The sequence below is a fragment of the Neofelis nebulosa genome, chromosome 11, assembly GCF_028018385.1.
Source record: "Neofelis nebulosa isolate mNeoNeb1 chromosome 11, mNeoNeb1.pri, whole genome shotgun sequence".
Lineage (NCBI taxonomy): Eukaryota > Metazoa > Chordata > Mammalia > Carnivora > Felidae > Neofelis > Neofelis nebulosa.
This window is the reverse complement of record NC_080792.1, coordinates 11,526,776-11,551,771: the sequence shown is the minus strand read 5'-3', so window position 1 is coordinate 11,551,771 and position 24,996 is coordinate 11,526,776. Positions and strand designations below refer to the sequence as shown.

Here is a 24,996-nt window from a genome sequence, read left to right as displayed (position 1 = left end):
CTTTCCAGCAATTAAGGAGTTCAAAAAAAAAAATCACTTTGTGTTGCATAGCTTTGAAATCATTATAGTTCTCCTGAACTGGCCCTTCAATTTGCTCTATCAAATATTTTGCAGGTTGCCTTAAAGCGGGAGACATCAATTTCGAACAGGTGTGGAAAAGGGTTTCTTGATGTCTAAAAGTGTCCTTACTTTAAACGCATTTTAGCAATTTTAGCACTTCTGCCGCTGTGAATTCCCATGCACGTAGGTGGCCAACTCATTTCGCTTTAAAGAGCAGAAAATCTTTAAGTCGGGATCATAGGCCTGATTTCACCATGATGAAGGGGCAGTTGGCCATTTACTGAAACCTGCTCCTTTCCTGTCTCGTTTTAGTGTTGATCCTCCTCATCGTCACCATGAGAAGACGGAAAAAAGAGCCTCTCATTTTCGACGAGGAGAGAGATATCCGAGAAAATATTGTGAGATACGACGATGAAGGTGGGGGAGAGGAAGACACAGAAGCTTTTGACATGGCCGCACTGAGGAACCTCAATGTCATCAGAGATACCAAGACCCGAAGGGATGTGACTCCAGAAATTCAGTTCTTGAGTCGACCGACTTTTAAAAGCATCCCAGACAACGTCATCTTTCGAGAATTTATTTGGGAGAGGCTGAAAGAAGCTGACGTGGACCCCTGTGCTCCCCCCTATGACTCCTTGCAGACGTACGCGTTCGAAGGAAATGGCTCAGTGGCTGAATCGCTCAGCTCCTTAGATTCCATCAGCTCGAACTCTGATCAGAATTACGACTACCTAAGTGACTGGGGGCCTCGCTTTAAACGACTCGCAGATATGTATGGCACCGGCCCCGAGAGTTTGTACTCATAGCCCCGGAACCTTAATCTGAAATGTACTGGAGAAAAAAATAAATAAATAAAAGCAAAAACGAAACAAGGCAAAACAACGAGACAAAACAAAACAACCCACTACATACAGAAAACAAGAACTCGGCTTACGAGACAGAACGGTTGTACATGTTTCTCCATTTTTGACTGTTTGGGCTTTGGCCTTGGTGAAGTGTATCTCCATTAGACTTACCCAAGGGACTGCACTGACCACAGACTCTGAGCATTCGAAGGCTTTTTGATAAAACGAAATGCTCAGTGGTTTGTGAATAGATAGCAACTCTCAGATACCTGCAAAGCACCCAACCTCTATGAGCGAGTAGTGCCCTGTGTTGTCCGTGACCCAAGCGTGCCCCGTACAAACCTTCACGGTACTGCCAGTGAGAAGAACAACACACGATGCGCCATTGAAATGTCCTAGAACTTCTCGCGACTCAAAACCCGGGACCAGTATAATTTGCGGTGATGCTTTTCGCTTGCTAGATTACAGAATCCAGCGCAAGCTTACTGCTGCTGGTTAGCAAATATATTTTATTTAGCAGTATATAAATTCTTAGAAAATCCTCCCCGGTCCTCCAATACAAACCGATAAAATTTGGTTTCAGGCAACATAAACCGTTGTTTAGCAAATAAATTACGAAGGGTTCCAAATAAGAAAAAAAAAAAAAAAAAAAAGGTAAATCATTCCTTTTGAGCTGCTTGTGGAGGTATGAAAAAAAGTTGCTGTCTATTCATTGATTTTTATTATCTCTTCTGATTTATACAGGAGACTATCTTTTCTTTTTTTTTTTTTTTTATTTTCATACATGGTGTTCTATTTATTTTGGAGCTCCGATCTCCACGAAATTCAGGTCCATCTGACTGCCTCATAGAACTAAGCTCGTCAGAACATGCTGATTTTTCTCCAGGCTGAGCTAAATGAAGGGAATGAAGCATGGATATGGAGAAGAAAATAGAGCAGTTGAGCCCTTTTCACATCTCAGAGAGGATCCCGGCTACAAGGACATACAAGATGTTCATCTGAGCCATTAGAATGTACCAAACAGTGGAATAAAAATATTTGTATTTTGGGAAGATTTCAGAATTGAGATTTGTTTTGGATGCAAGATTTATTTTTCAAAGTCACAAGTTCTCTATGCTCCAAAGACTTTTAAGAATTTGTTTTCCCCAACCTTTTTGGCTGTAACCGTATTGACTAAAAGACTGTTTATTTTTGTTTGTTTGTTTGTTTTTTAACACTACCTTAATGTGATGTTACAATTTTCAAAATCCGTCTTTAAATTCTGACGCGCACACACCTTCCTCAAGAACTAACCAAGCAATGTAGAAGGTCCATATTGGTTTAGAGGGTGCCAAGATGAGGAGACCATTTCAAGTGATCATGTGTGTTTAGGATGGGATTCTTAGAATACGAGTTTTATGACTAAAACAATATTTCCACCTATCACTTTTTCCTAGAATAGTACTAGCTCAATGTGCATATATTGAAATAAGAATGGACTTTTTTCTTTCATTTCTCTCTTTCAGAATAATTTATTGGGTTCCTAATCAATCTACAGCTAGCGGACCCTGTAGAGGAAATTGCATTTTAAAAGTGCTTCTTTCTGAAAGACAAACACTGGAATCAGAATATTCATATTTTGATGACGTGAGGAGAAACCAGGATTCTGTAGACTCACGATTCATCCTTAGAAATAAAGTAGGTGAAGATGGCCCTCAGCCTCATCACAAAAGAAATAAGTCTGTCAAGCTGACCATCTGCACTCAGTCCTTTCATTTGAATACAGGTTTGTAAACATTGTTGTGGGACTAGATAGATATGCTTCTTGCTGTATTAATATACATGTATGTGAAAAACTCATAACAGTAAAAGATTCTGTTCATGACTTTTAGTCCCCTATGTAAGTTTTTCGAATAAAAAAAAAAATACATAGTACACGTACCCAAGTCAATAAAAGCAAAGTGTGGTGCAAGAACTATGTAGGCGTTAAATCAGCAAGGTGCTGAAAAGACAGTTTTGTAATAATCCCCTGTTGTCTGCAGGACGACAAAATCGTTTAGTGCATTTGGATGATGATGTCAAAACTGATTGTTGCACAGATCACTAAATGGAGGTTTGAGTGTATTTTAGAAAAGAATAATCACATCATTCACCTTTGTCTTGTTTTTAAGTATATATATATATATATATATATACTTTTATATATATATATATATATATATATATATATATATACTTTTATTTTTTTTTTTCATATTTGCTGATCACAGATTGGGAAAAGAAAAGCTTAAATTTAAATAAAGATTTGAAATTCTTGCCTATACCCCCTTGCTCTTTTATGCGTGGACAATGACATCAAGACAGATACTAAACTTGATTCAGTGGGATTGTTAAAAAAATACTTGAGATGGCTGAGAGTGTGTCCCTAATTTAGATGAAATTTATATGAGGCTTTCTATCTAAGCTTACCGGTAACAGGGGTGAGTTTGTTATTTTAGTTTTTTGGGGTTTTTTTCCCCCTTCCGAAATCCAGTGCCATATATGATTATCTCCATAACACTTGAGAGGCTGTGTTTTAAAACCAGACCCTGTAATAATTGATTAAAAAAAAAAAAATCCATGTTAAACCGAGTCAGGAGATTCTCCAGAAGCATTTAAGTAGATCCCTATTATCTAGTCACTAAAATTCAGTGGTGTATTAGAACCAGCCAGAACCGGCTCCCAAGAACCAATGACGTACGTCTCTTCGCCATCCCCCTTCTGGTGATATCATTTGGTGGGTTGAAGTTAACCATGTAGTAAGATTTAGACCACCATGGAAATAAGCAAATTTTTTTTTTTCCTGAAGAGCCACTTATTAAATGTTCACCAACATTTCACTGATTAAATTGCTTTATAAAGGCAACTTTATGATCCTAAATATAGTATGAATGGAGTATTAAATAATAATCCTTGGAGCTACAAATAGGACCCACTTCATTATAGGAAGCAATGGCTTGATAATTTCAAGTGCAGACAGTGGTCTGGAAAGTCCATAAATTTAAATATTTTCCATTTGTCCATATAGGGGCACCATTAGAAACTCAAAGCGCACAAAGTAATGCATAGTTTTGAACAATTTAATTTCTTAAAAATTTTTGTATTTTATGGGGTGCCTGGGTGGCTCAGTGGGTTAAACATCTGACTTCTGATATGGCCTCAGGTTGTGATCTCGTGGTTATGGGATGGGAACCCCACATCAGGCTCCATGCAGAGCATGGGATTCTCTGCTTGGGATTCTCTCTCCTCCTCTCTGACCTTCTCCCACTCATGCTCTTTCTCTCTCTCACTCTCTCTCAAAATAAATAAACTTAAAAAATATATTTGCATTTTACTTGTTACTGTTTATGTCAAGGAGATATGTCCAAGCCCCAATTCTGAATTATCACGGCATAATTTTAAGTCAGCGTAAAGAATACGAAAACTAAATCTTATCAAGAGAGTGGGCTTTTGCAGATCAAGTCTGAATTATCATTCTGGATTCACAGGTCAGTTTCTCTGTTAAAGCAATACTCTAAGGTCAACTGCAGACCCAAATTAAGAAGGAGAAACAAGAAAAGATCAGCTCTGTGGAGGCAATGAGTAGATCCTTCTATAAGCAATTACGTAGATGAAGCTGTTAAACTTTCCTTTGACAAGAAGCTCACTGGAGGCTCGGTTGAGGTCAGGTAGCTGCCAAACACAGGCAGGAAGTAATCATGTTCAGGTAACAATAGCTGCCTTTTCACTCCACCCTCTGAGAATGTTTTAAATTATTTTAACTTCATGCACCATTACATTTACTACACTGGATGGTGAGCAGGATCCAGCAATTATTCTCATGTAAAAAGTGTAGTTATGCAAGATACCAGTATCATTTGTGTCACGGGCCACATGTCCAAAGAACTTACGTGCAAATAGTTACATCCAAATCTAAAATCGGAGGGATCTTAAAATAAGTAGAAATATGTTGCAAAAGGCAAAGACCATCTAAATGTTTTACAGTTTTTAAGCACTAGCTGGAAATATCAATCTCCAATTTTCAATTTTGATTTGAAGTCGACTGGCAAACTGTTTTAATTAACCTCATTGTTTTTAAATCACTATTGAAAGGTTTATTTACAGATGAGCTCATTAAAGTTGATTAAAAGAGAGCTTCAACTTTTAACTCTTTCCAGTCCAAGATGGCTGGCGGCACAGTGTATATGACAATTAGCAGGGAATGAATTTCATTTTCTGTTAGTCTGTGTTGGTTATCTGGTCTTCATTATGCAGTTTTTAAAAAGTATTCGTAATGTATATTTTATGTATATACGATGGTGTGTGGAAAGCTTGGCAGGCAAAACAAATGCAGTTGTGTGAGCTGACTCCTCATCGGTACAACCCAAAGAGCAAAAGAAGGAGTAATTGCATTTACGTGTTGAGTGTAACTGAAATTGTTTCAGAGATGGGGATAAGCCCTTGAGAAAAGCGAGACTTGATGCTGATTTGGCAGCCATTGTAAAGTCCATTTCCAGGGGTAATTTTTCAAGCGTGTGGCATTCTGACACTTTTTTTGTTATGCTATCTTGTACAGGCTCAGAGGTGAACTGTAAAAGGTCACGTGAGTGTGTGTACGTGCGCGTGCGCGGGTGTTTGAGATTGGAGGGGGTGGGGCATCGGAAAGAATGTCTGAAGCAATCTTAGAAAACTGGTCTAACATTACCTTGTTACTGCCAACATATTACTGTCATTTGGCAAATTCTTAATAAGCCATAAGATTAGAATATCTGATATTGACTGAAGGGAGCAATATTTTATTCGCTTTAAAATTTTAACTTAAGGAGAAGGATTTTGGTATTAAGGGGAAAGCATTTAGCTGAACTATCTAAATAATTGGCTCACTTTCTTTTTATTGTGTAGATGTGATCTCATTGTTAACACAGACTATGGAGTTTGAATTATTTATTGTGGAATGTCACTGAGCTTTGGCCTTGAGTATCAGTGTGTTGTACTACGAAGTAACCCTGGTCTGTGGTTATAAAATCTGGGTCAGAAGGCAGTTCTAGCACATTTCTGCTATGCCCTGGATGCCATTCTAATTCTCTGAACCTTTATATCTTCATGATTAAAATTGAGTTAATTACTATCCCGTCTCAAAGGCTTGTGAGCTGATTAATTGAAAGTGCTGTGTAAACTGTAAAATGCTGTAAAAACAAAAAAATGTACGGCTTTATTATGGAAAATTATGGAAATTATATGATAAGGTTGATTATATGTATTGTTACGTAGTAAATACAGATAATGTCTGTTTTTGGAAACATGCATTAATGGAAAAAAAAAAAAAGTATGCAATTAGTATCCTAAATTGGGAAAGCATTTTCAGAGAAAATTGGCATAATTGATTAAAGCCACTCCTCAAAAACAATCATTTTTGTAAGATCTTTAAAGGTTGAGGTATAATTCAAACCAATTCAGTCACTAATAAGAATTAAGGATAGCCGTATGGGCAGGGGATTACAAATAAATAACAATATTCCCTACTCGTGATCATGACGGAGTGAAAGACGAAGGCCTTCCACTGATCGCAGCCTCATTACAGATCACAAATATACGGGAACAGAGAAGTACACCATCTTCTAGAACATCCAGAGGAAATACAGTGTGGTTCTAGGGAACCCAAAGGTTTTGTCAGTCATGAGCGACATATGTATAATTAATAATTTATACACTTCAAAGAACTAAGGTACCATAATATTGACTTTACATGAAAACTATCCTGTGCTCTTGTTTTGATGACCTAAAACCACTTCCAATATCTTACAGAAGCTTGCTTATTTTAGCCTTTTATAAACAAAGAAGCCATCAGAGATTAAAAAGTAATATGCATAGGATACTATTGCTTTGTCAGTGATAATCTACTCGTAAAATGAGTGCTAATAAACTTTCTCCTCAACTTTAGATATTAGTTATCTGGTTATTTGAAGCTCGTATGAACAGCCATTCTAAACATACGCATTAATAGCTATGGAATTAGTGAGAGTGTTGAGAAGTATGGCATACTCATACTCAAGGACATTAACTCTTGCATTTTTATTGCATTAATTCATGAAATTTTGCTAATCGTTTTTATTTTTATAAGCCATAAAAATGATATGCTCCACTACTGTTTCAAGCTGTATTTTTCTTGTGCGTAGACACTATTTTTTTAACATCAAGATCTGGCATATACATCAAATATGATCAATATTTCAAAAGTAATCAGTTTTATAAAACAGGTATGTAGAAATTGCAATTTATCTGCAATGATTTTATAAGGCAAAAAATAAAAAGGAAAAAAACTCATTAGACAAATTTAATGTATATTATGTTTCAAATTGCATATACATATTTAACATTATATATGAGCATACACACATGCCCCCCCAACACAATCTAAATGTTACCTGCTAAATGGAGTAAATGGCTTTTAACATTCTCTCAAGGTAATTATGACTGCTAGATGCAATCTCCATAATCAAATTATGTGGGAATGCTGAAAAATGATACTGTACATTTGTAAAGCTGTTCTTAGATTCCAGTTTTTTTTTTTTTTATAAAAAGAGAAATGAGCAATTCATGTAAGTAAAATATACAAGATAACTTTCAATGAAACTATTAATGACTATTCATGAGGCTTTATTATAATTATATGAAAAAAAATGAATGCTTTTTCTGCAATGTTTTGACTTACGTAAGAGTCAGTTGAATAAATGGATATAACCTAGTTTTTAAAATGCTAATTCAATTAACCGCAAAAATCCATCCTGAAAATGTAGTTCCATTTAGCCTGGGCAATGAGACATCATGCAAAAACTTGAAGTCTGATGTATGTCAGAACCTGAAGAGATGATTTTTGTTCAAATCAAGCACTGCCTCTCAGGCAGATAGTCTGCTTGAGTACTAAGTACTTGAGATTTTTTTAGTAGATAAAGGAAAGTACAGTTTCATAACTATACAAGTGAATAGCTGTATACAAAACACCCAATGAATATGAATCAATTTGGGAAACCAGGCAGTGGCATTATGAGAGTTCAGTTTATTGCCACGATTTCTTGATGTGTGCTTTGCTGGGTTGAAAAATATTAAGAAGCTGTGTTGCAAATTAATTGCCGAATAAAACAATTTCCCAAATTCCTGACAAACATCTGTGTCTGCAGTGGCTCACTGTTTAGTCCTGCTCCTCAACGGTGATAGTAATCCCAAGTTGGCTTCTAATTTTTACGTCTTGACTTCTTGGTACATAAAATGAATTCTGTTGTAGTTAAAGTTTGATGTTTTCTTCTAAGTGACTGATTTTTATGTGAAATCTTGTTAATAAAAATGTTCCAGAGATATGTCACTTTAAATTTCAGAAAGATCTAATGTAATATGTGGTTTCAACTTGCTTCCAAGCCTGTGAATCGCCCAAGGAAGGCATCGTTATCCCTTTTATAATGGAGAAAAATTGAAACCCAGAATAATTATAACTTACCCAAGAAAATGTGAAAAGTAAGTGGTAGAGAAAATACGAGAAAAAAATATTTTGCCCGTTATATTTTCTACTGTTGTAGACCTTCAAAAAAAACAAAAACACAAACAAACAAACAAACAAAAACATGTTCTGGTTTGTAAGGGTAAGAAGACAGTTGAAACTCATTTCAAAATCAGACTCGCCAATCTTAATTAACCTTTAGATTCCTTCCAAAGAGTGTAAGACTTCTTTATTTAAAAAATTTTTTTTTAAATCTCTAATTGGGGAAATGACATTAAATTGTATGTTTAAAAGTAGCAAGAAAACAAATACTGATATTGTCAGTAATCTGACATTTCAACTCTATTCATCCCCTATTATCTCTCTGAGGGGGTCCATCGACCTAAGAATGTACCAGATTGTAGCAGTATAGCAAACTAGATATTCTGAGGGGCACCCTCTCTGCAGATTTCTATACTTTTTACGGCGTTGTTGGCTCTCAGGAGTGTAAGGAAAATCCTGAAAAGCCTTATACTTTCACAAAAAGAAAAAAATATATATAAAGAAAAAGCTGAATACATTGAAGATGAACTGTAAGCAAACACGAACGCTGAAGTTGCCCTGCAGACAGCTGTCACCCAGTGCTGAGCTTGGAGAAGGCAGCAAGACACCTACAATGAAGCCAGCACCCACGAAGGTGTTAATATCACTCGAGGCCAACTGTGCCCTTCGTTCCAGATTGTTGTTAGCCAAATATGAATGAACAATGAAAATCACCAGACGCATGAATGAGAGGTTTCACAGAAACCCCCAAGAACTTCAGATACTGTAATTATCAAAAATAAAAAGCGAGCCATATATAAAACGTTTTGGGAAATAAAAGGGAGAATAACACATGAACAAAGACGTTGCCAATCATGGAGGTATACTTGCAAAGGAACCCAAGCGTCCATCTCTAAATTAATAATTCAATCTTGAAGCTAGAAAGCAGATGGGGTGCCTGTACCATTTCACACTGCACAAGAGAGACTCAGTAAACTAAAAAATAGATTGGAAGAAATGACCTAGGCTGTGGCATAGCGAGAGGACAAAAAGCTGTGATCTATAAACGCACGAGGGATGAGGATAAAATGTGGAGGTCCAGCATCCCTTGACCCATGGTGATCTCTGTTACTCAATTTCAACACGATGTTCAATTGCCTTTTTGGACTCCCATCTTCAAATGATGGTTTCACTTTGCCAGAGGCTTCCTGGGCCCCTGACTCTACAACAAGCTATACACTCTTTGTGGTTCACAGCTTCATTTATTCAGCTTGGTGGTCCACTTAACAAATATTGTTATAAATGAAGCCTCAATGCCAGTGAAAATAAATTGTGCACCCTCATCAAAACTTGGGGCATACCTATGAAAAGTGAGCAGGATGCCTAAGCAATGTGAGTTAAAGCTAGATAAATTAAAATTAAGCTCTGTGTTTTAATTTGTCTCCTCTCTCTAGGGAGTCCAGATGATTTCATCTGTGGTTACTGAAGATCAAAGTGAAACGTTAAGTCTTTCCTCTGATACAGGGAGTTTGTTTAGATTTGGACAGAAAAGATGCAACGTAATAAGGATATACGTGGCATAAATGAAAATGGTCATTATGTTCCTTCCAGGTACTCTTTCCTGCCCCCCTTAGCCTCCAAAAATCCATTTATTAAAGTGTCCTACAGCCAGAAACACAGCCGGGTGTGGATTAAGTCATTCTTCAACTCTCTGGTGATATGTCAGTTACTAGTTTGGCCCTGTACCACATCTAGGGGGTCACAGATGTATTCATTTGTAAATTTTATAAATACAATTGAACCGTGCTTTGCCATTTCACAATTTGGGAACCAAGTGGATTCTGTCAGTGCTAGATTCACGTAAAAATTGCTGCTACTATTTTTGTCTTTTCTATTGAGCATCAAAAGAGGGTCAGAGGTGGGTGTGGTGTTACTAGGACTTAGTCTCATAAGAAGGTAACAAGTCCAGGGTTTTATGCCAGAGATCCCTTAACCTCTGTACTTGAGGCCACTTATTTCCCTCAGCAGACAGAAGAAATTAATGAAACTTAGTCTTTTAGGTCCTGATGGGGCGGTGGACTGTACGTATGCCTATGATCATATGAAAGGGACCAAAGAAAAGTCTCTTTTGTATAAGCCTAAAAATGGATCATATTCATTTTCCTTAGTCTGAAACTTAGGCTAATATCTAGCCTCTAAATTGAAGATAATTAGTGCAATAGTGTATAAAAATTTTTAAAAAATGAGAGTATTTCTTATTTAAAAAAATTTGTTTAATGTTTATTTATTTTTGAGAGAGAGAGAGGCAGAATGTGAGTAGGTTAGGGGCAGAGAGAGAGGGAGACACAGGATCCGAAGCAGGCTCCAGGCTCTGAGCTGTCAGCGCAGAGTGCGACGTGGGGCTCGAACTCACAAGCTGTGAGATCGTGACCTGAGCCGAAGTCGGACGCTTAACTGACTGAACCACCCAAGTTCCCCAAGAGTATTTCTTATTTTTAATATGTATTGTGGAGTATTACTTTCGTTATACATAATTATATCAGGAGAGGCTTAAATCACATAAATGCTCCTTAAGAAACTTATTTATATGAAGTAAATTTTACCATCACTGCACATCTATTTTCTGAGGATGTGTATTATTATCACCATTTCACCTACAAGGAAAATGTAACTCAAAGAGTTTCGATGAGTTTGCCAATGTTCCAAAAACTTCATGGGATGGACCAGACACCTGAATGAGGCTAAGACCATTTTTCCTTAACACTATTACAATTGCTCATAATTTGAAGCTTAATATCACAATACTATCATTTCACCAATGTATATGTATATTTATTGTGCATCCAACGGTACGTAATTATAGGTGACTAAAACTTATTGCTTCCCTCTAGGTTAACATGTGGCCAGAGGGAGTAAATCTATAAAAACATGATTCTTTAGCTCTGAAGTGTTTAGGTGAGAAAATATGTGAAATGGGTGTATAGTCACATTTATGTAGGCAGATCTTTAAGTTTTCAATATTATTTCACGACAGGGGTGTATACGCAAACACAACAGGACTGCAAAGGAATTCCTGATAGACATTTGGGCAGTTGTAAAGCTTAACACTGGAGATTTACGTGTTATAGATAGGGGTTAGAATAAGAAACTCTGCCTTAAAAATGAACATCCAGTACTGAACACACTGACTTAAAAACAAATGCTACTAACATTAATAGGCAAGAGATAGCTTTGCTACAAAATAGTCTTATCACATGTTTGTAATTGAAATCCTCTTGAAAACTATTACTCTACGAGCAAATAGGGGCCCCTGGGTGGCTCAGTTGGTTACGCGTCTAACTAGAGCTCAAGTCACGATTTCATGGCTGATAAGTTCAAGCCCTGCATCAGGCTCTGTGCTGACAGCTCAGAGCCTGGAGCCTGCTTCGGATTCTCTCTCTCTCTCTCTCTCTGCCCCTCTCCCACTCACACTCTCTCTCAAAAAAATAAATAAATAAATGAATAAACATTAAAATAAACACACACACACAAATAGGAAAAGATGCCTATAGTTCTTGAACCTATTCTAACACTGTTAAGGAGAGATGCAAAAAATGCTGGTCAAAAGTAGAGTATTAATTGAAAACTGTAACTCAAATTAGTCTTAAGTTATGTCAAAATCCCTCCTCCCTTTTCAATTCGGCTTTCCCAAATCTAAACATTTCTTCTTTATTTTAGAAGTGCTCATTGAGCTTCTACTGTAAAACAGGTTCTGGTGAGACAACAGCTGAGTTAGACATTATTACTGCACACCTGCTAGACAATTTTCTCTGGATATGATTCCTGAATTACTAAATCATTAAGAAAATTTATCCTTGTGGGCTTAATGGTGTACACCTCATCAGAATTTCTGGAAGTGGAACCTTTACGTTTTGGGATACCCTCTTCTGAAATGCCAAGAGCTACCATATGAGTGTGCAACCTCGTAGCTCTGTCCGATTCCCTGCCACGGACAACAGCCGATAAAGTTCTTTACATGTTCATGTTAAAAATATCGGTGGATCCAACTGCTCTCTACATTGGGTAAGAAAGTTTTATAATTATCAGTGATTTTCAAGCACTTCAAATCGTCTTCCAGAATTTGAATATCAAAATGAGCTAAGTTCTAATAATATGGGTTATAAGCTACTAAATAAAATCCATGAATTCGTGTTAGTATAAATTAATACAGAATTAAATTAGGGAGATAATTTTGTTTAAATGTTCATGCTACCAAAAGCAATCTACAGATTCATTGCAATCCCTATCAAAATGCCAACAGCTTTTTTCACAGAACTAGCATAATCTTAAAATGTGCGTGGAAACACAAAGAGCCTTTAATATACACAGCAATCTTGAAAAAGAAGGACAAAGTTGGAAGTATCACAATCCCAGATTTCAATATATACTACAAACCTATAGTAGGCAAACAGTATGATACTGACACAAAGATAGACACACAGATCAATGGAACAGGTTAGGGAGGCCAGAAAGTAACCCATGACTATATGGTCAATTAATGTATGACAAATGAGAAAAGGCTATACAATGGGGGAAAGATAGCCTTTTCCATAAATGGTGTTGGGAAAACTGGACAGTTACCTGCAAAAAGAGGAAACTGGACCACTTTCTGACGTCATACACAACAATGAACTCAAATAGATTGAACAGCTAATTGTGGGACCTGAAACCATAAAACTCCTAAAAGAGAACGTAAGCAGTGATCTTCTGGAAATGGGTCTTAACAACATATTTATGGATCTAGCTCCTTAGGCAAGAGGAACAAAAGCAAAAATAAACTATGTGAATCACACCAAAATGAAAAAAAAATCTTTTGCACAGCAAAGGAAACCATCAACACCACAAAAAGGCAACCTAGTGAATGGGAGGAGATATTTTCAAGTGATGTATGATATCCAAAATATATAGAGAACTTCTACAATTCAACACCAAAAAAAAATAAAAAAGAGGACTTGAATAGACATTTTCTCAAAGAAGACTTACAGATGGTGACAGATGAAAAGTTGCTCAATATCACTAATCATAGGGAATGTAATCAATAATATAACAATGTTGGGGTGCCTGGGTACCTCAGTCAGTTAAGCGGCCGACTTCGGCTCAGGTCATGATCTCGCGCTCTGTGAGTTCAAGCCCCGCGTCGGGCTCTGTGCTGACAGCTCAGAGCCTGGAGCCTGTTTCAGATTCTGTGTCTCCCTCTCTCTGACCCTCCCCTGTTCATGCTCTGTCTCTCCCTGTCTCAAAAATAAATAAAACGTTAAAAAAAATTAAAAAATAATATAACAATGTTTACATTTCTTGTGGTAAGCACTGAGTAATGTATAGAATCATTGAATGAATACTACACACCTGAAACTAATATAACATTGTATGCCAATTATACTTCCATAATAAAACAAATTAAATTAGGAATAAATAAAAGTACTTCCTTGCAATTGAGTGACAACCAATACATGGTGAAGAGATAAAGTTAGGAAGTTATCTATGGATACTAAAATTAGGGTGTAATGTTTGATAATAAGCATATTATTTACATACTCTCCAGGTTTCTTCCACAAAATATTTATTAACTACAAAGGAAAAATAATAACTTTACAGTGGAGAAATCTGGCAGACACTGTCTTAATCAGCTAATGATCTCATCACAAACATTAGGACAAACCGTTATCAAATGCCTCTTGACATTATGCACTGAGAAGGACACAACATCACTTCTGTGGTATTCCTAACGGATAATGTGTTTCTAATCAGGAAATGCATGATGTAGACCCAAATTGAGAAATAACCTCTGAAGCAGTGTGTGTGTAGGTTTCAAAAAATATCAAGATCAATAAATTTTTAAAAGCTAGAGGATATTCCAGATTCAAGAAAAATAAAGTGATATATATGCAATACATCTATTTTCACAGTTAGAAGATATATATATATATATATATATATATATATATATATTTTTTTTTTTTTTTTTTTTTTTTTTTTTTTTTTTTGAGAGAGAGAGAGAGAGAGAAAGCGACCACACAAGCATATAAGAGGGGTACAGGGAGAAAGAACGAGAATCTTAAGCAGTCTCTACACTGAGCACAGAGCCCAAAGCGGGGCTCAATCCCATGACCCTGGGATCATGACCTGAGCTGAAACCAAGAGTTGAACACCCAACGAACTGAGCCATCCAGGAACCCCTCAAACTATATTTTTATGAGACTATAACATGAAAGCCAATTTAGCCTCTGCCAGGCCACAAAGTGATATCATGTTTATGTATTTTGTGTATGGCTAATGGAACTTTTGAGTACAGTAGAAACAGAATATTAAACAGAGGTGGCATTACCTTACTGCCCAAGTAAAATTAAAATAAAAGGCAAAACACAGTATGAGATTTTCACATGGAAATGCTAATACATATAATTTAGACTTAGAAGTCGTTTCTATGGTGATTGCCAAACTTCTACTAATCACTGTTTTTTTTCTCATATACCAGTATATTCTTTGTTATAAACTGCTAAAAAATGCTTTACAAGGTATTTATAGTCAACCAATAGAATATAAGTAGGCATTAGTTAATTTTCCCAGAAACCCGTTAGTTTTTTCAAATAAGTGTCTGTAAAGATTGTAACAAAAGTTATCATTTTTCTATGATATGAATGACAGAGTACCTAATTGGATTGGGATAGATTCACTTGGTGGAAATCTATATATTAAGATTAGAAATTTTCTTTAGAAAATGTTAACTGTGGAATTATAACTTGTAACAAACATTATGAAGTGATTTTTAAATGGACTATTTATCATTCATTGTACTTAAGCAAATAATAAATGACCTAATAGTTTGAGCCACTGTTAAGTAGGTGTTCAATTATTTGTTGTTAAAAACTCTGATAGGGGCCCCTGGGTGGCGCAGTCGGTTAAGCGTCCGACTTCAGCCAGGTCACGATCTCGCGGTCCGTGAGTTCGAGCCCCGCGTCAGGCTCTGGGCCGATGGCTCGGAGCCTGGAGCCTGTTTCCGATTCTGTGTCTCCCTCTCTCTCTGCCCCTCCCCCGTTCATGCTCTGTCTCTTTCTGTCCCAAAAATAAATAAAAAACGTTGAAAAAAAAAAAAAAAAAACTCTGATAGAGGCATAGGGTGTGAGTGAAGCATTTTCTACATTGAAATATTTTTAAGAAATTTAAATTATTGAATTTAAACAGATGATCGAGTTGAAAGACTATTCTCTAACAAGTAATGTTAGTAAAATAGGAAGATCCTATACTTTATATGTTTTAATGGATGGCAAAGATACCATATAATTATAATGTTATATGTAATCAACACTATTAATATTGTTAAGTATTTTTTTCTCTGAAGAAGTGTAAATTATCTCTTAGCCTTTGAATGTATTCTCCATGTGTATAATTTACTCAGTGGTTTTATCTTCCCTTTATTCTTTCTGTCTTAGCTAAAATTTATTAAGATTTCCAATCAGAGAATCATCCTCACTTCCTGACAGCATCTAATTCAAAGCAAAGCCCTACTTTTTTCAACTCTTCCCCAAATCATCTAATGCAAGCTCCAATAATATGTATTTTCTAACATCTTACTGAGATACTCAGCAACTCTGCAGTGTGTGTTCTTGTTTTCTGCAATGAGGATCTCGACCTATTACCAAGTTTCTTTGGCTGTAGCGCATTGACAGCAGGTATATTGCCAAAAATAATGGAGAAATGGGAAAAGTAGCTGGAAAGAATGTGGTGTCAAGGGAGGTTTTTCACAGATTTGTATTTCCCAAATACAATATTTTTAGAAGTGGATTCAAGAGAGATAATTTAAGTGATATCTCTGAGGTGAGAGATGAAGAGATCTAGTGCCTAAAGGTTGGCCTTGGTTGCATAGAGAAAAAGATAGTCCATAACTCATATTATGAAAGAAGATAGGGCATATTGCTACCAACATAGGTAGCTTAATGTGGTAGTGGGATCATGTCAAAGTTCTCTCCTAATTGTTTTTGTTTTTCTTGGTGAACTAGAGAGCAGTCACCAGCAGAACATGATCAGGTGGAAAGACATCTTGATGATGAAGGAGAAAAAAGGTAAGAAGCAGACTTCTAGGGAGAAAGAAGAGTGAAAGAATTAGAGAAACAGAGCAGGACCTCTGGCAGCAGGAAGAGCTCAGCACCCTTGAACTTACTGATTATGACCAGAAATCAAATAAATTGTCCCTACCTTCCCAAATCCCAACATACTCAATACAGTTTTTAAACAAAGGTAGATAATAACTTTCTAATTGCTGATTTACTAGGGTTATCAAGCTGTTAACACACACACATACGCGCACACACACACACACACACACACACACACACGCACACACACACATGCACACACACGTCTTGAGGTGGAGTTTTCAGAAGTAGTCATTAGGAGGGACAGTGTAGTATCACTAGGCAAAGCTTCTATATGTAAATTCCTGGATTGGGCCAATTATCTGAGTGAGTCTGGACAAGAGACTTGCCTCTGTGGCTCAAAATTTTCGTCTATGTAGTAGGCTTAGCAATAGAATCTACTTTATACGGATGTTAATAGAATTAAATTTGTTAATACTTATAAAATACTTAGAACAACAGCAGGCACTGTGTTTGCTAAATAATCTTATCAAACTGAAATCGTACATCATTTATTACTGAGTTGCTTTAAAAAAATAAAGTCAAATGGGTGAACCAATAGAAAGAACCTATCTTCATGGCCTATTTGCTGAAATGATTATTTCCGGTGGTTCTTTAGACAATCTTTGCGGTCTGGGCACTGGCTGACAACTCGAATGACTTACATCATTTTACATCAACTCTGAGGCCATTCGTGAATGAAAGCGCTCTTTCCATTGGCTCAAGCATTCTTGCATCATTTTCTAAATTATGTCTAGAAGAGTATTAATAGAAACATGTTTTAAAAGTTGGAGAAAATTGCAGTTCCAGATAATAAAGCAACCAATTATAAATACAGTAACAATTAATAACTTGGCTGACAATAAGGTGAAGAATGCATTCTTACCTACTTTATTTCTATTAGAAAGAGAGAGAGATCCTATGATGGGACATAATTGTGGGACAATTATATTGTCCAACAACTCTCTACACCCACCACCAAAATAAAGCCCTTTAATAACAGATGATCTTATTTTGAATGTGTCCACTTAACGGACATGGTCTTAAGGATTATCCTGAGATATCAAAGGACAGCCCCAATGTGAAAGCCTAAATTATTACTCATTACTATCAGACTGCTCTACTTTCAATATTAACATTTGAATTGTTAAGATATTTATTTAATGGTTTTCATGCTTAAATATTTGTTTTTATATGGTTAAAGATTTGTTTAAAAAGAATACGTGTTCACAGATTCTAGGAAATCAGGACTACTGAACGAAAATTATCGCTCACATCTATAAAATTCAAATAATCAGAATTCCAAAAGAAAATATTTCTCGGAGGGATATTATTGATCCTGGCGCTCCAAATATCTACAAAGTCTTGAAGTAAAACATTATGTGGTAATTTTATTAAGTATTTGGGGCTAGCAATAAAGTGACCAAATCTGCCTATATCAGAAGTGAAGCATTAAGTCAAAGAAAGAATAGAGCCTCAGAAGTGCCTAGAAGCTTCACAGGAAGATGTGGGGTCCACCTAGGAGAAATAAGTTTCTATTAAAATACAACAGGTATTTGGCTGCACTGATCTACTCTCTTTGGAGATACATTCGACGGGAAGTATTAGTGATGGAGCTCTTTTTACTTTAAAAAATGCTGTTCAAAGCTTTTTTCACCTCAAAGAATTTTGTCTTGCTTTACAGGCCATACCCACAGAGAAATAAAAGTTACTTTGTGTGATATTACATTGCATTTTACATTCAAGGACACTGTAAGGATTTATGAATTGTATGAAAATTAGAACATTCCTTTTCTTCTAAGAACAAATAAAAGGTTGAACAATGTCTTGTTTTTGTTCTTCCATACCTATTCCTCTGCCAAGGCTAGAGATGATGGCAAACGTATTCAGAAGACATTATTTCAAAGTTGTTGGTAATTATTCACTCATCTATTTTTGTATGTATAGAATAAATATAACTTAATTAGATAACAAGTTTCAAATAAGGGAATAAAGAAAATATTTAGGGGAGCTTGGGTGGCTCAGTCGGTTGAGCGTCCGACTTTGGCTCGGTCATGATCTCATGGGTCGTGGGGTCAAGCCCTGCATCAGGCTCTGTGCTGACAGCATAGAGCCTGGAGTCTGCTTCGAATTCTGTGTCTCCCTCTCTCTCTGCTCCTCCCCTGCTCATGCTCTCTCTCTCTCCTTCAAAAATAAAAAAAACAAATAAAAACATTTAAAAATTTAAAAAGAAAAAGAAAATATTTAATAATTTTAAACCCTCTGGGGGTTTGCAACCTTGGGATTTTGTCCTCAAGGGAAAAAAATACTTTTCTAAACTACACAAAATTACCTTTCTGAAAAAACAAATTAAAAATGAGAAATATCACCTGAACAAAGAAATAAAAGGCGATTTAAGTTCTTTCAAATATTTAATATTGAGCATTAGTTTTATTTTTTAAGCTACAGATAATGAGTCAATGTATTTTTTACTTATCAAACTATGCCAACCACTGGGATTTAGAAAGTTTTTTAATGTTTTAAGCACCGCCAGAATTACTCATGAAAGAAAAATAGCTAGATGTCAAGTATCCATCTCCTTAGGTGTATATGTGTATGTGTGTGTGTATAATGTATTATGCCATTATACTTAAACTGGATTCCTAGAGTTGATTCTAAATAACAAACACGGGAAATTTTGCAAGGCAAGAGATTATTATCCCTTTGAAAATTGCTAAAATAATTAAATTATATTTCATGGAAAATAAAGCAAACTCACAGTAAATGTTATACTGAACCTGGTCACATGAGTGTAAAGGGCATTATGTAAAGAATATTTTTTTTAAAATGTCCTTTAAGATATCTTACCATTTTTTATTTGTAGCAAAGTGATTTGTGGAATAGCTTTCCATGAAATTCATTTTATTATTTAAGAATTTTTGAGATCTTTAGAGATAAACTTTTGCATCACACTAAAAAGATCTTAGAGGAATACTTGCCCTTCTAGTTACTTCTGTACATTAATATGAAAGAAACTCCTTTATTTTTATTTCTCAAATCTGTTTTTGAGGCTGTGTTTATGGCTCACTTTTAGAGTTCCTTTCTCTATAAAATGCATACTATTTCAAGTAGCATGCTTATTATTTTTTGCAGAGCAACAGGATGTAATTCAAGAATTCATATAATAAAACCACCTGAAAATGTATTAAGATATTTCCATCAATATTTTCGCAGGTATCCTTAGTCTTTAGTATTCAACTTCTAAATGTTCTGTTTTTCAAGATTTATAGTTAAAGCTAAAATAAAATGATTTAATTTTAATTATTTATCATTTGCAAGCAACAGAGACATTTTGAATAAGGTGTTCGTATAGTCCCAGTGTCATGATTCTAGAGTCTATGCTGTAACCTCTGAACAGCTCAGAAATAGGATGTTGTGTTGACAATTGCCTGTATTTGTTGGAAAACTGCTAACTTAGATTTATTGCACTTAGTGCACTCTGGAAAATGTAAAATTGAACACAGGAGACTAAAATATAAATTGTATTCTACAAGCAAATAAATACAGCTCTTTTGAGCTTCCAAAATAAACATAAAATACGCAGAGGGGTGAAGAGAGACAAGTTCAAGCACAATAGCTGGTTTCACAAGGCTGCCTAACTCCTTAGCAACTAGAAAATATATGGTGGTTCATATAACCCATGATTCTTTGGCTCTGTCTTGTGCTCTTTCACCTTTTATATGAGATTTTCACACTCTAGTCAGTGAAGAGCTAAGTTAATTTGAAATAAGTTTGATATTCATGGTATAAAATGTGTTAAAAGGGAACTGAGTTAGATGCATGATACATATCGTGCTCTGAATCTGTCCTTGCATTTTGATGGTGCAATATTACGAATAAACCAGATAATCATGTGGAAGAAAGACAGAGCGTCCTAGAGAATGACAATAAACATCAGAAAAAAGTATAGTTCACAAGTACCCAGTCCATTATTTAGAGTGGAAAACTGGGTTTTCAGATTAGGGCTATATCTACCAGGTATATTTCAATCCTGGATGAAATATTTTAAATTCATTTGTCCATGCAAATCCTTTAGCTCTTTGATAATCGTAACATTTAACTAACCAGACATAGTATGAAAAATAAATGCACAGTAAATGTATTGAATACTATTCTTATGTTTTTTGTTTGTTTTTATGAAGATAATTGTTACAATTATCTGAAAAATCCAGAAAGGTTATAGACTACACCACACTCTTTCCAAACACACATATACACTGATACACACATACCCACAGAGCAAAGAAAAGCAGAATATATCAAAATGTGAAAGTCTGATTCTGTGCTCTTGGGGATTTTCTATGAATTCATGTAAAAGCGTTGAAGTTGTTATTTCAACTCAAAATGTTTTTTTTTTTTCAGTATACCTTTTGCATGGATCCAAATTATTGTACCAAAATTCTAACTAGTGAGTGGTTTTCAAGAGTCCTAGCTTAAAAGCTACTTTAATTTAGAGCAAGAGAAGACAGAATGGTGTGTTTAAAATAGAAATTATCCCCTTTGCTCAACCTTGTGACCAGTAAATGTGTACTCTCCTTGTACATTTTCTTGCTAGGTTAAAAAATCTGAAGGTTAGTTTAACCTTTTTGACTTACTCAACTATGTAGCAAACTTCCCTGAAGGAAAAGAAGATGCCTTTTCTTCTCTTCTACTCAGTAAACATGAAGAATTGCAAGTAACATACCCCTGAAATTTATTATTTTGAACAAACAAACTAGCAGAAGAAAAGGTAAGGCTACTATTATAATTTGAGTAAACATTCTGAATGATTGATTAAAGATTCATTCAATCTTGAGTATCAAAGCAGTGAATCTCAGATCTAGAATAAACATCATCATGTGAAATTAAAAAACAAAAAACAAACAAACAACAACAACAAAAACAAAGAAAACCTCTGTGGCGTAGTCCTAACAACATAGATATTGATATATTTGCTGTGTTATTTATTCTGGAAATTCTAAGCCCAATAATTCTACTAGGTATAAAATTAAATGAGGACTTCCATTTCTGGTAGTAGTGGAACAGCTTATATCAGAAAAATCATCCTGCAGATAACAGTTATACACTATAGAAAATATGTGAAAAGTCGCTATTTGAAGGTGCAAATAGGTAAATGAAACTAAAGAGAATTCTTTGTTGAAAAACAAAAGGAACACAATGAATAAAGTGTGAAGTAATTTAATTTTGAAATTAAGTAATCTGGCAAATTAAAGTTGAATATTATTAAGCTAGCATAACTGAAAACTATTATAATAGATATGACTAAAAAACCCAAATATGAAAGAAATGGAATGCTAAAAATAATGAATAAGTCAAGGGAAGGTGAGAAAGATATAATAGAAAAACAAAGAAGAGAAGTAACATGTGGAAACAAACATTAACGTTGTTGACTTCAACCAAATAACATCAAAATTACATTAAATGTAAATAGAAAAAACAATCCAATAAAAGGCAGAGATTTTCACCCTGGGCTTTGAAACATGAAGAATCAACTCTATGCTGTGTATAAACAATGCACAGTATAAAAATATAGAATGAAATTAATAATATAGAAAAAGGTACATCATGTACACTTTCTGCTTACAAACTTGTATGTTTACATCAATATCAGCAAATGCAGACTTCAAAGTAATGAGTCTTAGGAGAGATAGACACTTGTAATGATAAGAAATATCAATTCATCAAGATATAACAAAAACATTCTTGTCAGCATTTGGTCTTATCAGTGTTCTCCAGTTTGGCCATTCAACTAGGTGTGTATAGTTTCTAATTTTCATTTCCCAGGTGATGTAGGCTTTGGAACATTTCTCATATTCCTATTTGCCATCTCAACCACTTTTTTTAATTCACTGTTCTTTCTAGGACTCTCCTTCTGTCTCACCTTCATTTCCTTGCCTTTTGTTTTTAGAGAGAGAGGGAGACAGAATCTTAAGCAGGCTCTGCACTCAACATGGAACCCAACATGGGACTTGACCCCATGACCCTGAGATCATAACCTGAGCCAAAATAAAGAGTCTGACACTCAACTGACTGAGCCACACATGTGCCTCTCCTTGCCTCTTTAAATAAACTGTTCCTCAGTGGTCTTCCAGAAATCTCTTCCCTTTTCTTTGAAGGATCTTATTTTTTACATCTATATGAAGATGTTTCAAATCTATGTCTCCATCTCATTCTCTATCCTGAAATCTTGACACACACTTTGAACTCACCCGTTAATTTTTAAAACCAGATGCCGCAATAAACTTCAAATTCAAAATGTCAAAGGAAATACATTCTTTCATAAGAGTTTGTGCTACAAGCTTATTATTTTGACTTGTCACAATTCCATTAATAATATCATATCCATCCAGTCAGCAAAGCAGAAATCCTTTCTTCACTTTCAACTTTTAATTTTACTTTGCCTCATATGTACTCTGACGCCAAATTCCGTTTTACTCAGGGATGTTTTACAATTTCAAAGTCTACACTGGGTCCTCATTATTTTATCAGGAATACCACAAAATCTTCCTAAGTGGCAGTCCCTTCCATTTATTAATCTCTGTGTCCATAATGATTTGTTATGTATAGAATGATGCCCACAGCCTTATTAAGGGATCAAATTATTGTATACACTAGTACCTAAATGACTATTGTTACAATGATGTTATACATGAAACAATCACATAATTTTTCTAGCATCTGAATAGAAGTGTTCATTGGGAATAAGTCTGGGGTCAGTGGGATTTGGTTAGGCGTCTCCCCTTGATCTTATGTGAGATTGCTCCCATGTGGAAGGTTAGGCAGCAGATCGATAATCTAGTCTGCCCTCACCAGGGACAACCTGGTGGATTCAGCTTGACACCTCCTCTCCCTCACCCTCCAGCATGTTTTCACGGTGATATATGAAGCACAAGAGATGAGTCAGAAACACAGGCTATGCTCTCCAATACAAGTCCATGATTTTCCACCATATTCTATTGGTCAAAGAGAGTCAGATGAAGGGAGCAATATTCTCTGTCCTTATGAAAGAAGCCTCAAAATCACACGATAAAGGTCACTGAAGAACAAAGAATTGGAGACGTTAATAAAATCAGTCTATCACATGTGGTCTCTTACCCTTCCTAGAACTTTCTTATAAACTAGGTCAGCCAGAAAAAATATAGGACACTCACTTAAAATTTGGATTTCAGATAAAGAAATAATATAATATAATATAATATAATATAATATAATATAATATAATATAATATATATAATATAATAAATATAATAAATATAATATAATATATATCATATATCATATATAATATAATATAATATAATATAATATAATATAAAATCCTAATGCCCTATATTAGTCACGATTCTCAAGGAAAATAGGATACTATGGAGAATTCTTTCCCTCTCTCCCTCTCTCTCTCCCTGAGGAGTTGGCTCACATGACTGTGAAGACTGTCATGTCTAAATTACTTAGGGTAGACCAGCAAGACAGGACGTTGTAGTTCAAATTTGAAGGCCCTCTCTTGGAAGAGTCCCTCTTCCTCAGGAGAGATCAGGCTGGTTTCTACTAAGGCCTTCAAGTGACTTGATGAGTTGTTATCACATGATGTCATATTGCCTCACATTATACACGGCAATCTGCTTTTCTCAAAGTCTACTTGTTCAAGTATTAATCTCCTCTTTCTTTAAAATTATTACTCATACATGAAAGGCAAAATTCTAGAAATCATTTCCCCCAAATAGTTCACAGAATACCCTCTACTGCTTCTCCAAAGCTAAGTTCTGGCCCCCTTAAAGGTACTGATTTTCCTGCCGAGGCAGCTCTCCCAAATGATAGAGCAATACAAGGCACTGAAATTTACCACTGACTTTAGGCTCAACAGTTCTAGTTAACACATGTGAAGAGATCCACAAATAGCCGCCATTGTTTCATCTTGTCTCTGGGCAAGTAATGTAACACTTAAAGGTCAGTCCTTTCAAAGAACTTTTCCCATTCAAATACAAAGCTGGGCGAAAGTCGCATTTTAGAGTGTGCATTGACAATGCTTTCAAAATTAAAAGTACCAAGCGTGTGCAACCTCCTTATTAGAAGACACTGTTTCAAACAAAAATTGCACTGGTAGTTAAACAGGAAAGGGAGACTGTATTCAAGCCTATCGAGATAGGGAGACAGGTCAGAACTTCCTCTGAGCTCAACCTCCCTGAAACAAAGGTCAAAAAAAGATATTAAGGGCCGGGATCAGGATAAGAAAGGACATTTGTGTTTGCTCATTGGCCTTAGCAACTACTTAAGAAAAAGTAAACTCTTCCCTCTTTTCATAACAGCAGGTGATTTTTATAACTTGGAGCAAAGTGCCTCCAAATTTAGATTACTAGGCTCAGACAGATACTG

The 24,996-nt window shown here is 35.5% G+C and overlaps 1 protein-coding gene across 5 annotated transcripts in view; it reads left to right on the top strand.

The window, feature by feature from the left end:
- Window positions 1-8,257, top strand: part of CDH7 (cadherin 7) — a 129,164-nt gene extending 120,907 nt beyond the window's left edge. For all 5 annotated transcript variants that reach the window (XM_058691855.1, XM_058691856.1, XM_058691854.1 and 2 more), the window contains one exon: window positions 373-8,257. In XM_058691855.1, coding sequence (XP_058547838.1) covers window positions 373-866 — 494 coding nt within the window. In that variant the 3' untranslated portion in view covers window positions 867-8,257. The remainder of the gene's footprint in view (window positions 1-372) is intronic.
- The last annotated feature ends 16,739 nt before the right edge of the window (window positions 8,258-24,996 follow it).